Source organism: Meleagris gallopavo, chromosome 15 (genome assembly GCF_905368555.1).
Source record: "Meleagris gallopavo chromosome 15, MGAL_WU_HG_1.1, whole genome shotgun sequence".
Taxonomy (NCBI): Eukaryota; Metazoa; Chordata; class Aves; order Galliformes; family Phasianidae; genus Meleagris; species Meleagris gallopavo.
In genome coordinates this window covers 12704200-12720707 of record NC_139418.1, presented here as the reverse complement: position 1 = coordinate 12720707, position 16508 = coordinate 12704200, and the positions used below count along the sequence as shown (strand labels likewise).

At 50.7% G+C, this 16508-nt stretch overlaps 2 protein-coding genes across 3 annotated transcripts; both read right to left on the bottom strand.

Moving 5' to 3' along the window:
* Window positions 1-438: 438 nt before the first annotated feature.
* CD74 (CD74 molecule) lies at window positions 439-3948 on the bottom strand. 2 transcript variants are annotated; one of them, XM_010719143.4, is made up of 9 exons: window positions 3789-3948; window positions 2696-2871; window positions 2470-2561; window positions 2313-2375; window positions 2019-2114; window positions 1810-1897; window positions 1254-1442; window positions 1049-1105; window positions 439-889 (listed from the first exon to the last, which is right to left on the bottom strand). In XM_010719143.4, the coding sequence occupies exons 1-9, from the start codon at window positions 3860-3862 to the stop codon at window positions 882-884; spliced, it is 843 nt and encodes a 280-aa protein (XP_010717445.2). In that variant the 5' UTR covers window positions 3863-3948; the 3' UTR covers window positions 439-881. The 2 variants fall into 2 exon arrangements, with proteins under 2 accessions (XP_010717445.2, XP_010717446.2); XM_010719144.4 differs by lacking the exon at window positions 1254-1442.
* A 4152-nt stretch (window positions 3949-8100) lies between these two features.
* On the bottom strand, window positions 8101-11268 carry RPS14 (ribosomal protein S14). Its single transcript, XM_085236356.1, has 5 exons — window positions 11104-11268; window positions 9899-10049; window positions 9555-9716; window positions 8985-9061; window positions 8101-8210 (listed from the first exon to the last, which is right to left on the bottom strand). The coding sequence occupies exons 2-5, from the start codon at window positions 10045-10047 to the stop codon at window positions 8143-8145; spliced, it is 456 nt and encodes a 151-aa protein (XP_085092482.1). The 5' UTR covers window positions 10048-10049; window positions 11104-11268; the 3' UTR covers window positions 8101-8142.
* Between the last annotated feature and the right edge of the window lie 5240 nt (window positions 11269-16508).

Below are 16508 nucleotides of genomic sequence, written 5' to 3'. Positions count from 1 at the left end.
CTGGCTACGGCTAGGAACATGGTAAGGAAGGGGAATGCAGAGCTCAGCAGTTTTCTTCCCTTTTCTTTCTTTTTTTCCCCCTGAAATTGAATTTATTTTTAATCCAGGATAGTTGCAAGCCAGTTGGCATTACTGCACAACTTGAGTTGCTTACAAGGCTTTTGTATTGAAAACTTTATTTGAAATAATTAGCTTCTGATTTCATTCAAAAAGGAAGTATTGGGTACGTGCAGAAAAACTCAAAGCCCCCCCACCTCCAAGGTTAGCTCCTCTTCCCCTTGCTGCCCCCTGTGGCTGTTCCTCAGCTGAAAGTTGTGCATCTATCTTTACTACAGCCTTCAAAAAAAAACAGAAATAAAACAACCCAAGAAAGATGAAGGAAGGTTTAGTGCTCTTAACAGTACTCCAACCTACAGGGGTTAGATAAGCTCAGGAAGGTTGTTTTGCTGCTTTTAATGTTTGTTCAGTGAAAGAAAGCATTAGTGGCTCATTCTTCAGCAGGGGTGATCTCTGCATTGCTGCTGCGGGTGCTGGGAGAGGTGTCCTGGGGGAACAGGAGAAGGCTGGGAACCAGGTGGCGTCCCTCACACAGTGCCAGAGTTGCAGCTCACATCCCATTAGCAAAAACGACTGGGGCTACCAGAGCTGAAATCATTTTCCACCTCTACCCCCGGGTCAGTAAATGGAGCAGTCGCACTGCAGCCCCAACCAACTGTGGTCCACCCCAGGTCCTGTTCTGCAGCAGGGGAAAGGACGTAACTGAGATCAGGGCAGGAATGCTCTAATTGTCTTCGGGAAAGCAAGGTAAGAGCAGAAAAATGGAGCAAAAAAAGGTGGACTGAGATGCTGAAGGCTGGATGGGCATCCACAGGCGTCCTCTTCTACTTGGCTGATTTGAAGGGAAGAGAGGAGGGAATCACCAGCTGGCTCTGAGTCCAGAGAGCCTTGTACCCCTGCATCAGCGTGCTGCCAGCAGTCCTGCTGTGGGGAACTGGCAGAGCAGAGCTCCTCCAACCCCCTGGAGCACATCAGCCCCAGGGCTTCTTACCTTTCAGCATGTCCACCCCGGAGAAGATCATCTCCTCAGGCTCTGTCGGGGTGGGCGCTGCAAAGGGACAGCAGCAGCTCAGTGCCACGGCCCCATCCCTCACCCCAGAATGGTGAGCAGTCAATTTTGCCCCTCCTTGGCTCTCAGTTGCCCCAGCCCTGGGCCCCTTCTCCTCTCCCTGCCTGTTGCTCCTCCTGCCACCTACCCGAGCAGTCCAGCTCTCCCCGGGTGGCAGTGCCCTCAATCCTGGTGCCATTTTTGTAGCAGCACCAGCAGTAGCCTGTGCTGGCAAAGCACTGCTTGGGCAGGTAGTCGCCGTTCTCATCGCATTCGGGGCGGAAGCGACCCGGATGGACACCACCGAAACTGGCCTCTGCCTGGCACTTAGTTTGCACTAGGGTAATAAAAACAAACGGGACAGGGTGAGCACCTGGGACCTCAGGGCACACGGAAGATCCTATTGGGGAAACCAGCAGCAGAACGCTGCCTTGCTCAGGAGTGTCACTTCATTGGATTTCCCCAAGGAAACCCATCTACCCTAATGAGAGCCAAGGGTAACGATCTCACTGACGGGTGATAGTGACAGAGAGGGTTGGAACTGGTGCTTTGGATTTTGGGACATGGCTGTTTCCAAAGGCCTCCAGCAGGAGGCTCAAGGAAGAGGAGGCCCTGAGGAGGGCAGGGGACAGCAGTGTCGCTGCCGTGGGGGTACGCTGCTCCCAAAGGCTCAGCCCCGACCTGCAGCACCCACACCCCAATACCTTTCTCCGCTGGGATTGCATTCTGCTCCTCCTTGGGGCTTTTGGCCATTTCAAAGAGCAGCCACTTGTGCATCCAGGCCTCAAAATCCTGAGGAAGGGGAAGCAGAGGGTGAATATGGAGAGGTCCTGAGCCCAGCGGGCACCCAGCCTACCAAATGCCAACAGGACTCGCTGCTGGAAGGGATGGGTAGGAGAGAACCAGCACTGACCTTCCAGTCCATAGCACTCATGGTCTTCTGCAGACGCTTCATGTTGCCCAGCATGTCGTCCTTCAGCTCGGGGAATGTCTTCCTGGGGTCTGCTTTCTGCAGAGTGAGCATTGAAGTGAGAGATGGCAAAGAAAAACAAGGAGCTAAGGCTGGAGGGAGCACTGCTTCTATAAGCACTGCTGGGACTGGAGCTCTACCAGCACCGAGAGCCCCAGGGAGCTCAAAGCATGCAGTCTCATTACCTCCTGCAGAGCAGAGAGCAGCTGTGGGGCTCAGATGGGTGGGAGAGCTTACCAGCAGCAGGTGCCTGACTTGATCCTCAGTCTTGTTGCTGCGGGGTTTCATGGCCTCCAAGGGCTGCAGAGAAAAAACACAGAATGGTTGGGTTGGAAGGGACCTCACAGACCATCCTGTTCCTGTTCCAAACCCTTGCTGAGGGGGCACCTCTTACCATGTCACCAACAGAGGGGGCAAGAGGCAGCACCTTCATGGCCATAGGCATGTTCATCATGGACATCGCCATCTTGTTTGCTGGCTGGGTGTCTGCCAAGGACAGAGCAGTGTGAGGGCACGGCCAAGCAGGGTCGCTCTGGCTTCCACCAAGCCCTCAGTATCTCCTGGGGTTGGTGGTCTAGCAGGACCCAGTGCCCATCCCCAGCCCTGGTGATGCTACTGACTGGTGGGCATCCTCCTCTGCAGCGACTCCAGCTTCAGGCTCTGCGAGGTCTTGGTCAGCTTGCTGATCTGCCCGCTCTGCTGGTACACATAGTAGATGGTGATGGCCTGGCCAGCGATCAGCAGGGCCACCAGGATGGACACCGCCGACAGCACGCTTCTGCGGCCGAGTGTGGATCTGCGGGGCAGGAGAGGGAGTGCTTGTGGGGCCAAACAGCAAAACAAGGTGCCCTGTGGTCCCCATGCCTCACAGTGCCACTGAACCCAGACTGCTCCGAGCAGTGCACACCCAAAGAAACACAAATCTCTTCTAAACGATGAGTGTGACGTCAGTGCTTGGGTGGCTGCCACGCACTGGGAACCGAAACCACAGCTGTGAGCAGAGGGGCTTGGCCACGTGCTCAGGGCTTAAGAGTGCGACTGCACATGGATGCCAAAGAAAGGCAAATGAAATAGAAAATGTCTCCTTAGCATGGCTCTGAGCTGTGTCCTGCCCCCGGGAGCCAGCCCTGCACTATGGAATAAGGCACCTACAGGTGCTGCCTGGCAGAGTTCGGACCTGGCCATGCTGCCAGCCTTTTCTGCCCAGAGACTGATGATGTCAGTGCTCCTGGGATTTTTGATTGGCTGGAAGTGTTCGAGGTGACCCCCCCCCCCACACTCCCCCAGACCCAGCACAAAGAGTTTGGGACACAGAGGGTGGCTGGGACATGGGGGTGCCATAGTATTCCAGCAGGACACTGCAGCCATGCTGCATCCCCACCCACTCCGTACAGCCAAGCTTGCAGTCTGTCAGTTGAGCTGTGCCCCCGATCCACTCCTAACCACGACATGAGCATATCTGCCCCACAGCCATGCTGAGTGATCCCCCATACACCCCATAACCATGACACGAACCTGCCCACCCCACAGCCACGCCATGTCCCAACCACCCCACAGCCGCTCTGTGACCCCCTCGACCCCACAGCCACGCTCCGGCCCTTTCTGCCCCACAGCCACACAGCACCCACTCTCAGCCCCACACAGCACAACTCCTCCATCCCACAGCCACACAGGGTCCTCCCCACTCCCCCACCCACGTCCCTGTAGTGGCACCTCTCGTTGTTCCCAACGGGGAGCACCCCACTGCTGCCATCGGAGGAGATGAGGTCCCGCTGCTCCTCAGCCATGGCTTCACCACTGCTGCCCGATGGGGAAATGAGAGCCCCACAAACTGCTGCTGGAAATACCCCAACTAAGCACCCCCCGCCCTGCCACCCCCTGGGAGAGGGACAAAAAAAAAAGCGCTATTGGCTGCTGGCACTGCATCACCTGTTGCCAGGCAGAGTTCTGTGCCGAACGTCTCTGGTCCACAGTTGATGCCAGGTCCCATCCGGAGCACTGCTGCTGTTGTGCTGTGGTTTGCTGCCTGTGACACGGGAAGCATCTGCTGGTGTCACCGGTTACCAGGCAGACTGCCCGGCTCCGCTCCATGAAGTTTTAAGGCTGGAGCAGGCACAAGAAGGCTTCTTGAGTAAATCAGTCATCTTTCCTGGGGCAGCACAGGAGCTCCTGCACCTGCAGGGATTGCTCAGCAAGGAGACCTCTTGTTGGCTGAGACCTGCTTGAGGAACAGAGACTCATCCACAAAGAAAGGGGCAGGGACCCACACAGGACCTCTCTGCACTCTGCTGTGAAGGCATTAGCATCTCACGTCTTCAAAACCAGCAACACACCCTTGGCATTTAAAAACAAAAAAGCCATAAAACCACCCTGTGCCATTTCCAGCCCTCCCTCGCCCAGCCAGCAGCTGGGGCACAGGGTTTGCACAGTTCTGGCTCACGCTCAGCTCCTTGCAGGGAGAGAGGGCTGTGAGCCCCCAGACAGCCTTGGCCCAAGGGGTGCCAGGAAAAGCAAAGGGGAACTCAGCAAGTGAAAGCAGCACGGATTTCACCGAGCTCTGCTCTGGGCAAATTTTTTCTACTTCAGGATGCTTTGGGTTTTTTTTAAGGATATCTTTGCGTAGGGCTGTGGCATTTAAAATTTATGTCAGTAAGTCAATGGTTTTCCCAGGAAGATACTGACCTTTGCACCACTGTTCCTTTTTCTCCATTGTTTTCTGCACCCCAAGGCAGCACCTGCACCCCGCCCTGCAGCCCTGTGTCCAGCACTGCGGGACCTCTCATCTGCAGAGCAGACACAGACCCGTGTCCTTGTCTGACTCACAGGCACCTAAGAGCTGAGCACAACACTGCTCCCATCCAAGGCTCCAGCCATACGGCAGTCAGCACAGCTGTTTTATGCTGCCCATGGACATCATGCTGCTACGTACAGGGGGAATCAGCTGTCTTTTAGGGCAAACCAAGCCCCCCAAACATCTGGGATAAGGAGCAGTCTTATGGTTGAGTTGAGACTTGCGTGTTACACACAGGGCTTGACCTGAGCACAGCAATTATTTCAGGCACGGAGGAGGAAATAACCCTGTGGGCATTTGTCTGTCGTCACTTGTTACCAGGCAAAACTTGCATTTCACAGCCTCTGTTCTGAGTCGGCCACAGCAGCACGTTCCTGGCAACATGCAGCCCTGCAGAGCGACGCGGAGCACGCTGCACAGTCAAAGCCACAGCATTCACAGACCCACCACTGCCTTGTGTACCAGTGATCAGCTTGTGCTCTGGGGTGTTTTTGCAGGGCTGGCAGCACCACGCATGGCTGCAGCAGCTCTGCTGAGGCAGGAAGAGGCAGTACCCACGGAGCTGAGCCCTGCTGGCCAGCCAAGCGAGGCCCAAGGCGTCCCTGTGTGCTCCCACCACCACATGGCTGTGCCCTTCTCTTCCTCACTCACCATTTCTCCCTGGGATTTCTTACACCAATCTATGAAGCTGCTCCAAAGACGTCAGACCAGCTGAGAAATAAAAGCAGTTTTCACGAAGTCGCATTTTGCCATTCAGCCCCCAACCCACGCGCTGCGTTTGGCACAGTGGGAATGCCCTGCCCACGGCACAGCACTATCGCTGCAACGAGCAGCACGGCTGGGGGTGACAGCAGCTCAGGCTGGTACAGACCCTGCAGAGCTCCTGCTCTTGGGGATTAAGGGCCAACAAAGCACGTCGCCTTCCTGCAGAGGGCAAAGCTTCAACACCTGTGTGAGTCTGAGCAAACCTTCCCGCAGGGAGGAACTGCAGCACCAAGAGGAGCATTAGGTCCGGACTCGCCTTGCCTTGGGTTTGACATAAGAGCTACGCTGTTTCTTCAGCAGTTCGCTCTCTGAGTAAAGCGAAGCTACACGGGATGCTGCCCATCAGCCCGAGCCTTTGCGTGGGAGGGATCAGCCATGCAGACAGAGCTGCTTCCCCTCATGTGCCCTCCAAGCATGAAAGAACCAGACACCTTCCTTTTTCTGGGCCTGCAGGGGTCAATTAGATGTGACATGATGGTTGTGCGCTGCCATGGTTTCCAGCTGCTCCTCGCTGACCCACTGAGCAGCAGGGAGCTGGAATCAATCACAGACTGTCAGCTCTGCCTTAAGAAAGTCCGTTAATTTGTAGAGACCTTCAGCAGTGCATCAGAATGTCTCAGCCTGACATTCCACTGAGACCTCCTGTCTTGTGGGCAGCGCAGCTGGCTGAGAAAGCTGCCTGTGCCAAGAGATCAGCACTCCTGCCTGCCTCCCATTTATGTTCCCAAATAGCCTTACCCAAAGAGACACCCTGTGAAGTGGCCCCATTAACAAAGTACCACCAGAACAAGGTTTAACAGTGAAAACACACCATGAATAGAGCTGTGTTAGCAGTAACACACAGCCCTGCTCTGCACAACTCTGCTCTGCTCCTCCGCAGCACCGGGCTGTGCTCAGACCCACAGTGGCTCAACTCCTCTTGGTTTTTCAGCACTTTCTCCACGCAAAGTTCAAAGAACATTTCAAATACAGGAAAATAGCTGCTTACATAGCTGCAATAATGCACTTTTAAGACAGAAAGGGAAGTTGATTTCTAAAGCTTTCCACAGCCACATATAAAATTACAACTAAAACATGATGGCTGCGCCAAGAGAAATGCTGGCTTAGGAACACGAGCCCAGGCAGAGACTTTTTTCCACAAAAAGGGGAAGTCATGTATTAAGCAACAGCCTGCAGAAAACCCAACCCTGGTTAGCTCGCTCACAGGCACAGCTTTCTTTTCCACAGCAGGGACACCTCTAAAAGATCACAACTAACTCAGAAACCACAAACATCCAAGTAGTTCTGGCTATGAAAACTAAGACGTACCACAGCTTCACATCGCTCTCGTTTCCTCTGCTGTGAAATACATCCCCTTTCACAGCATGGGAGCTACAGCTCGAGCTGGAGACGAGGCTTGACAGGAGCAACGCACCCTGGATCTCATTCAGGCTGGGCAGCTTTGCTAGAACAGAGCCTGCTTTGAGAACACAACAAAGCTGTTAGTCACAGCACCCTTTCTGCTAATGAGGAAGGTGGGTAAGTAAAGGAATCCCATGGAGTATTTCAAGTTGCAAACGTGTTGGAAAGAGCCTACGACAAAGCAGTGAAGTTCTCCGTTCTCATGGCTCATCTGCCATGTAGCTGTGCTAAAATCCCAAGTTCTCATCAATCCTGATAAATAAGCCACAGCTCCCATCACTTAAACCCGACCACAAGTATTTCTGGACAACCACCTCACAAGTGCTGGATGAGCTCACTCGCTCCCCGCCAAGCCAGAGTCCCACTGAGAAGCGTGGAATTACAGAGGAGGAAGATGATGACGAGCACCTGAACCACCTACTGCACACTGCATTGCCCAGCAATTGCACGACAGCACAAGGCTGACCCACGTCAAAGCAGGCACTTCTGTATGAGGGCTGAAGTCACCATTTCTTGGGGGAAATTTTGATCATTTCAGCTCTCTTGAAAGGCGGAATCTATTTTAACTGTCAGCTTGACGCTACAAGCATAAAGGAACTCAGTTATCTGAAGCTGTACTTCTCAAATACCACATGCCAGTATGCCTTCCCTTTGTATAAAATCTTACTATAGCCAAAGAAGTGACAAAAACAAGTGATTTCAAAGCTTGGAGAGCCAGGGAAAGCACTTTTTAAAAAGGTGAGAAACGGCATTTATTCATTCCAGATGATGGCAGCACATTTAGTGAAAAGTAAACATTACTGCATGAAGCAGGGCAGGACCATGAAGTGAAGTCACTTTTCTTAAACACATCTGGAAGCATAAACATACAAGCAGCACAGCTGAAAGCAGTAATGGCAGTTCCTTCCTATTGTGTATTCACACAGCAACTCTGTTATGGCAGGACTAACAACCTCACCACAAACAGGAAGCCCCACTTCAGAGAATTCAGAATAAGCCATTCGTGAATGTAATCAAACTAAAGCTGCTCAACTTCCAAGCATCGTTCAGTAAGCAAACACACAGACGAAGTTTATAAGAGAGCTTTAATGACAAAAGGTGCAGCACTGTTTACAGACGACGTCCACGGCGACCACCCTTTCTGCGAGTACTGTCAGAGGGGATGGGGGTGACATCCTCTGTGGGAGAAAAAGAACAAAAAACCCTCTGTTACCTGACAGAGGTACTCCAAGAAACCAACTGGGCAAATCCACACAACCCAAGCAGTCCAGTACCTCGAGCAGCCTGTCACTGCAGAATGAACGGTCTGTAGAAGGTAGGACATCTGTGAACTCACCAAATGAGTTCAACCCCAAGGCTTTTAATGCCTGGGATGTAAACATCCCCATCTCCCGAATCACTTAAATGAAGAAGCCACAGCATTTCTAAAGAAACAGTTTGTGCATGATGTAATTTTGAGGGCAGCCAGTGCTACTATGCCTTACAACTTCCCTACAAAGTTCGGTGATCTCCCTCAAATAGTTCGAGGAACTCAGTTATTTCTGAGTCATGGTCTTAAACCAGGACCAGCACAATACTTCTAGATAACTAAACTGCTGCTCTGGGAAAAAATAAAGTTACATCAGAGGCCCATCAGCATCTCAGCGTACAGCAGAGGTTTATTATGCAGCCAAAAGCTTGGTATCTGGAGTCAACTGACGCCACCTTCTGGTTAACCTTCACTTAAAGAAGATGCATTTGCTCACACTAAATTACACCTACAACAGTGTCAGACAAAGGCTAAGCAGAACAGTCCCAAGACAACCTGTGACACAAGCACAAGAATCCTATGGCACAGACGCCCACAGAGCTCCTTCTACTTAACAGTCCCTCAAAACCTTTTCAGACTAGCAAGGCTTTACACTGATACACAGAGACATGTGTGCCTACGTATCACGTTCTCCATTACTCACCAATGCGGCCAATCTTCATCCCAGATCGGGCCAGAGCTCTCAGAGCTGACTGGGCACCAGGACCTGGAGTCTTGGTCCTAGAGGAAAGAATCACAACTAATAATCCCTTAAAGATCCACAAGTTTAACATAACGTACAAATAACTGACATTAAAAAAATAAAATAAAAAAATAAAAAAATCACTTTCCCCACTCCAAAATATCCAAATATCAAATTCACTTTCTTCTTCTTCCAGACCCAAACTACTCATATGCTGTCAGGCACACTTTATTGTCACTCTACGGTAACATATCCTCAACTTTAGCAGCATCTCCCTTTCCACTGCCACAAACAAATAAGTAACAGCACACCCAAATCCAACCAACTGAAGATGCCTCTTCAGAACAGATTCCAATGCTCAGTGAAAAGCAATGTCAGCCAGTCACTATACAGTGTGAGACACCCTGTGTCAAAGCCAAACTCACAGGGCACATTTACACTGCCAACTTAGCAGTGCAAGAACAGAAGGAGCAGAGGATGATCAGACACAATCTAGCCCAGTTCCAAAACCAAGCACACTCACTGACATACCTATTCCCACCAGTAGCTCGCAGCTTGATGTGCAGAGCAGTGATGCCCAGCTCCTTGCACCTCTGGGCGACGTCCTGTGCTGCCAGCATAGCTGCGTAGGGAGAAGACTCATCTCTGTCAGCCTTCACCTTCATGCCACCAGTCACACGGCAGATGGTTTCCCTGCAAAAAGAAAAGAACCTATTCAGGAAAAAAGCAGTCCCCCTTTCCTCCCTGAAAAACAGCCTCAAGGAACCGACAGAATCAGGTACCTATTTCTGCGGACATTCTTGTAAAATATAAATTTCTCTTTTCCAAAGTGAAGGAGCCAGGTACGCAGTAGGTGACCAGTGTGCAATACTCACTTGCCAGAGAGATCAGTCACGTGGACAAAAGTATCATTGAAGGAAGCAAAAATATGGCAGACACCAAACACATTTTCGCCTTCAGCAACCTGAGGTCCCAAGCTGATGACCTGTTCTTCCTTCTTCTCCTTGCCCTTACGAGGTGCCATTTCTGAACAAAAAGCAGAAATATTTCATGCTTGCATCTTCACTGTATGCCGGTAAGCTACAGCACACAACTGCTTAGCAGGGATACACTTCACAGAGGGAACTAAGATTTGCTTTATCTCAGCTGTTTTCTGCACATACTACTGCAGCAGAACGTGAGGAAACCCTTTCCATGATGAACAGCACTACTGGGGACTTCCCCTCACTCATTTACTTGACTTAATGGAAGTCAAGACCAGATACAACAAAACATTTATTATAGATCCAGATACCATCACAAAGCTCTCTTGCTCTCCAGAGCTCGAGTACCACCAGGGGCTCTTACATGCCACACTGAGCTAGACCACACTGCTGGGTCTAGCTCAAGTGGTGCTGCTGCCTCTGAAGACTTTACTAATGTGGAGGCTGGCAAACATGGCATGCCAAAGTGTTTGGATAGGTGCCTACACATCTACTCCTACTGTACTCTATTGTCAAACACAAGCTCTGAGGCTTTCTACCAGAAAAAAAATATAATGATATTATTAAGGAAATCAGCTCAAAGCATGACCTACTTTTATCCCAAAGTTCCAGCCCGATGGTCCCCCCTCTACACAGAGCAGCACTCAAACCTGATTATTGAATCAGGCCTACACAGCCACTCCAACAAAGCTGCATCCCCTTTCCGACGTGCTTAGTAAAGGCTCCACCACAGCTTCTATCCTGAACTAACCCTGAAGCTCACACATCCATATAACTCGGCCATACCCACCTCACTAACCAATCAAAGCAAACGCTGAACCACGGGCTCAAACCAGTACGAGCTTCAGTGCGAGGAACCCGCTTCTGTCCGGCCGCCCCCTCCCCCCGATGGGATGCCGGCCCCTTCCGGGCACACAGCTACGCCAGCTCCAGGCTCGCCCGAGGCCTAACGCCGCGCTCCGCCGGCCGCGCTCCGCCGGCACTGAGCGCGCTGCTCCGCGCAGCCCCGAGCCCGGGGAGACGGGAGGCGGGCAGTGACAGCGCGGCGAGCCGGGGGAGAGAGGATGGCGGCGGATACATCGCAACGCTGCGCTCACCTGCGCGTCTGCTCCGGCGGCCGCCGCTGGAAAGGAAGTGGCTGGGGTCAGGGGGTGGGGTTACCGCACACTCACCCGGAACTGATGGCTGCAGGGGGCGGCTTCCGCCGGCACAGTGATGTTTTTAGTATCGCTGGCGCAGCAATTTGCCGCTCTCTGTGTAGAGCCTTGCCGGTTCCGTTAAAACCATAAATAAAGCCATGGAGCAGAACCTGATGCTCTCCAGTCATGTGTCCCCTCCCCAAGATGGCGGCGCCCTCCCCTCATGTGTCTCCTCCCCAAGATGGCGGCGCCCTACCTCAGAGTCCCCTCCCCAAGATGGCGGCGCCCACACGTCAGGTCTCCTCTCACCAAGATGGCGGCGTCATCTTTACAAGCGATCCCATCCCCTGAAGGGAGTCTTTCCTGAGAGCCTTTTTCTTTCCTGTTCGAAACGGCTGTGCTATGTACCTCAAGGGATCCTTCTAAATGCTGCTAAGTGGTGCTGTACGCCGTGTCTGTGAGGCATAAGTCCTCTCCCAATGGAACGGGGCCGTACCAGGTGCTCCACACGTGAGGGCTGCTCTCCTCGGCGCTGCTTTAGCACCAGTCCTGCTTCGTGTTCTCTGTCTTACTGCCACAAAAGGCCATCAGCCAGCTCCTGTTTTAACCTGGTACAAAGCGCTCAGTCTGGCACTGCCAATTCCAGTTCAGCGAAGCAAAGTGAGACTGTGAGAAAGCACTTAATATAGGATAACTATGTCTAGCAGTACTTTCCTCAGCTTTGTCACATCTGTGCTCCTGACAGAGCTGTGCTGGGAGAGCTTTAGAAACGTAGGACTGAGCTGGTTTCACAAACAAGTGGGAGGGGATTGGTGCAGATGGCCCCAGGTTGCCCCAGCCTGGCAGCTGCAGACACCTGGTCTTGGCTGGCATCAGGCCTGGATGCCCCAGCAGAGCTGGGCACCAGCTGCTCCTCTTGCATTGTTGGCGGTTGGCTGAGCACAACCGTGTCTCTGCGCCTCACAGAAATCCAACTGGTCTCCCAGAAGTTCAGACAGGAACCTTTGCTCCAGTCCCCTGCAAAAGCCTGGAGTATTCTACAGGACAGCATTGTTTCTCCACCAAGACTTCATTAAGCCACTACCTTAGTGGCCACAAAGACTCCTGAGGGGGTGAGCATGCCTCTGTTGAAGCCAACAAAATCTCACACTGTGCAAGAGACCTGAATGGAGAATGGGAGATTCTGCTTCATTCCTAACCCATCGTGCCATCAGGTGACTCCTAGCTACTGAAGCACTGGGTCTGAGCTTAATGTCTTCATCCAGAAGAACAGCTACCACTCTGTTCAAGGCTTTTGTTTAAGACCTTAAACCCCAAGCTTAATGTGCAGCGACCTTGCCTGACCCATTAAAGAAAACCAAACAGACAGACTCTACAATCAACATCTCTGTTGACATTGTAGACCTTCAGCCCCTTTGTTCAGCTGCCTGATGCCAGGAGGCTCGTGGATGAGGCTTACCTGTTAATGTAGCCCAGCTGTACACGCTGCTTTGTGCTAAGACATTTCTGCAGAAATCAAGTAGGTTTCTAATGCTGTTAATGTCTACCTTATTTCTTCTAAGAGCTGGATGCATAGCATTTTCTGTCATTCTCACTGAAGATATATATACAAGACTTTGGGGGTGTTTCAGAATTTTACCTGAAAGGGGAATGTACCTAGATATTTTAATTTGTGGAAGTCTTCAGAGCATTTTCTCTTAAGGAGCTAGTGGGAGAGATTTAAATACGCGTAATTCTCGGTTGGGAGGGCTGATGTGACATAGACTTTGTAGATGTGAATGATGGTGCGGGGACTCCCTCCTAAAACAATTATCATGGGATATTTCTTCCACCTCTACAGCAAATAGAATGTAAATGTGTAAGGTTTTACATTAAGGCAATCCAGCAAGTGAATATTTAAATCAGTTCCTACTGATTTAAATAGGGCTCAGGAGAGAGATGGGAAATATCAAAAACCGTTGGAAAAAAAGGCAGATCCTGACATAATAGCATTTGCAATATGCTTTCTGGGCCTGATCCTGCTCTGCTTTTATAAATGCCTCCTCAATTAAACCAGAGGAGAAGCAGATGGTTGCAGATGAGGTATGAGGGAGACTCCATACAATTGTTCCACTGGAGGGATTGCACAATCTGAAAGCCTGAAAATGCTTCTGCAGGGAGAGTTGAACGCCTCTGCTTGGACAACAGAACTTGCTGCTGTCTGGTGGGAAACTTCTGAACCCCTGTAGTGCCTGGTGCTTTTTTGCTCAGGCATGAAAGGAGGTCAGTGCAATGAACGACTGATGCTGAGCCCCCCTGCACAGCACAACTTTCTGCTTCTGATGCTGTTGCTGCACCAGGTGTCCCAGAGGAGCAGCTTTCCATGTGCACAGCAAGGCTGGTATCTTTCAGGGTATCTTTTCTCTTCTCTAGCCAAGCGTGCAAGGTCCCCTCCTGGATGCAGCCCTCCCAGCTGCCACTGGGGAGAATAGGTTTGTTCCACAGTGCTCCCTGCTTCCCTGCTCCTCCCAGCGCAGGGCTTCCCCCAGGAAAGATTTCTGTGCCCACAGATGTCATGATAACACCCACTTGACCCTGTGGGCCATCTTGCCTGCTCCTCTCTTCCTTAGCAGCTTGCCGCTCCATCAGGGATCTTCCTGTTTAAATATTGGATGAGAGTCTCTTAAAATATACATTGGGAGGGCTGCTGTAATTCCAGACAGGGGCTCCAGTGACATGGGCTGCGGATTGATTTGACTGAAGGGGGAATGAAGAAGCTGCTGGCCTGCACAAGGCTGATTTCCCCTTGCCACTGCTGCACTTGCCATGCCTTCTGCTCTCTCACGTCTTGAGGACAGAGACTCTTCTGCATCCCATTTTAACTCTGATATGAGTTATTGTTTCCCACTCTTTTGCCTTTCTTCCCTTGCATCTCACCTCCATGAGGCTTTTTCCATTCCTTTTAGCTGTTTCTGTGCTTCTCCAGCACAACCCTGTGTGCGTGTACAGGGCAGACAGCAATGATCTTCCCTGAGGCTTGTGCCCGCTCGCAGATGTCCTTGTGGAACAGATGCAAGCCAGAGGCATGGAAATGGGCAAGCTTCCACTGACAGGGTAACAAGCTGAAACCAGGGTTCCAGATGAGCTTCTGAAAAAATCCAACAACCCAGCAGCTTAAAATGCTGCTCTGCCTACAGTCCCAAAGCAGCTGGGAGGCAGTCTGCATCAAGTCCCTTAAGGCACTGTGTGGGCTGGGATTTTTCCACTCCTAGAGATGAATTCTCAATTCTCAATTCTCCCTTCACCATAGGCATTGCATGAGTCCTAATGTGTTTGCAAGGGAGCTTCCTGCCTTTTAGAGCACTTCCAGGCCCCGAATGCTGCCCATGACAGCATGTTATAGCTTCCAGGACCAGCACTGAGAACCTTCCCAGAGTGGGATGAGTCACAAGTGGAGAGCCCAGCATGAGCTGCAAGGACTGTCCCCCAGCCTGGCCGGAAGGATGCTCAGGCCACTGTGGGATCAGTGGCAGAGATTATGTGTATTTGCTTTGAGAAATCCCCAAGATTTAGCTCTTTAATGGGTAATTAAAATTCCAGCTGCTCCTTGTGTAAAGGCCCATGGGAAACCACAGACATAGTGATGCTGCAGGCAGATTTCATAACTCAGCCAGTGACTAAACAAAATGGGGGCCCAAGAGCCAACAAAAATAGAAATGCTGCTCTTGACCCTACATTCTGCCCAGGTCCTGGCATAAACCAGTCTTGGCTGGGACGAGGACAGCAGGAAGCCCTGGCCTGACCCGTGAAGCACCCGGCTCGGGGCTTTCCGCAAGTGGGAATTTTTGGTGCTGCAAGACCATTTTTCCTGGGGATGTGTTGTTCCCATGAACCACTTGCTGAGTGCTGCCACTGCACTGACAGCCCCACTGGTGGCCTTAAAACAGATGGGAGAGGCCAAAACTTTTCCTGGAGGCTGAATTCTTGCCTTGTGCCTATGGAGCAGGGTCTGCATGTGGGGCTCGTGGGCAGCAGCTCCATGTCTCTCACAATGGCATTTTTCTTCTGATAACACTTATAATGAGAAATTGAGGTCTTGAGTGCGGCCATTCTTGGGTGAACTGAAAAAAAAAAAAGTATTTCTATTAAGGCTGTTGGGCTTTTTGGTATTAGAAATGCAGTTTGTGCATGCACACATGTAAAATGATGTGTCAGAAACAGGCATGAGAAGATGAAAAAAAAGAAATCTCCAACGCTGAAGTTAAAGCACTTAAGGAATTGGCAGAGACTTCAAGAGCCAGTTTTGCTTCTAATGAAGTCGGTGGAAGTGCTGCTATGGACTTCAAGGGGGCCATAATTCGGCTGTAACTCAGTAGGAAGCTGGAGGTGTTGATTAATAAATTGGAGACAACGCAGAGGAAAGCTGCTCAACTTCTTGCTAACAGATGTGCCGAAGAAGAGCCTTTAAGTCAAAGTATGCAGGGAAGGAACTGGTTTTCCTTGCATTTGCAAACAGAAGATAGGAAAAGAAGAAAAAAAAAAAAAAAAGAAAGCTGTCTGATATTCATGTAAAATGGTAGAAGTGGAATTAATAAATATAAATGTATTTCTAAGCAGCCTTCTGTTCCCGGTGAATAGGTCATGCTTCTGAAAAAATGTATTAGCAGATGCCTGAGCAAGTGTTCAACAAATTCCTTTTTCTCAAAAGTCAGTATTCAGTGGAAAATGTTACCACTGGAGATTGTGGATTCTGGAGATTGTCCTCAGTTTGGTGTATGCCTTTCATTACTCATCCTTGGCTTTTTGCTCGATGATTTGTACATGAGTCGCCTCTGTTAGAATTCTGACAGAGGTTAGCTTGGCCTCATAAAGCTATTCCTAGCTCAGATCCATTTTCAGGCTGAGTTTGCAAAACACTTAAGGCTGAAAAAATTCCTTTAACATAATTTACAGCAGCTCACAGTTGAAAAATTTCCTGTTTGTTCCTTTTTACTTTCTGAGCTTTCAAGTAACTTTGGCTTAGGGAAGATATTCAGAGATCTTCAGAGAAAAAACTTGTGAGGAAAGTGAAACGTTTAAGCATAAGAAGTCTTTGACTTCAATGAACGCTTTGGAGTGTGTTGGAAAATTTGCAGCCATATTTCTGTGATTCTTTTTGTCTTCCTCTCTATTATTTCCTTTTTTTATTTGGGGAGGGGGAGAGGGTTGTTTGTTTGTTTATCTGCTTGTTGCATTTGATTGGAATTGCTTCCTTATCTCCTGTCGAGTAGGAAGCTCTCCTGGAGTGCACTGCCAAAGCCCAGCTCCAAACAAACCTTGTGCTGCATCCCCTTCCCGTGGGCTGGACCTGAGCCTCCTGGGGTCGTCTTCATGCCCTGCTGGGC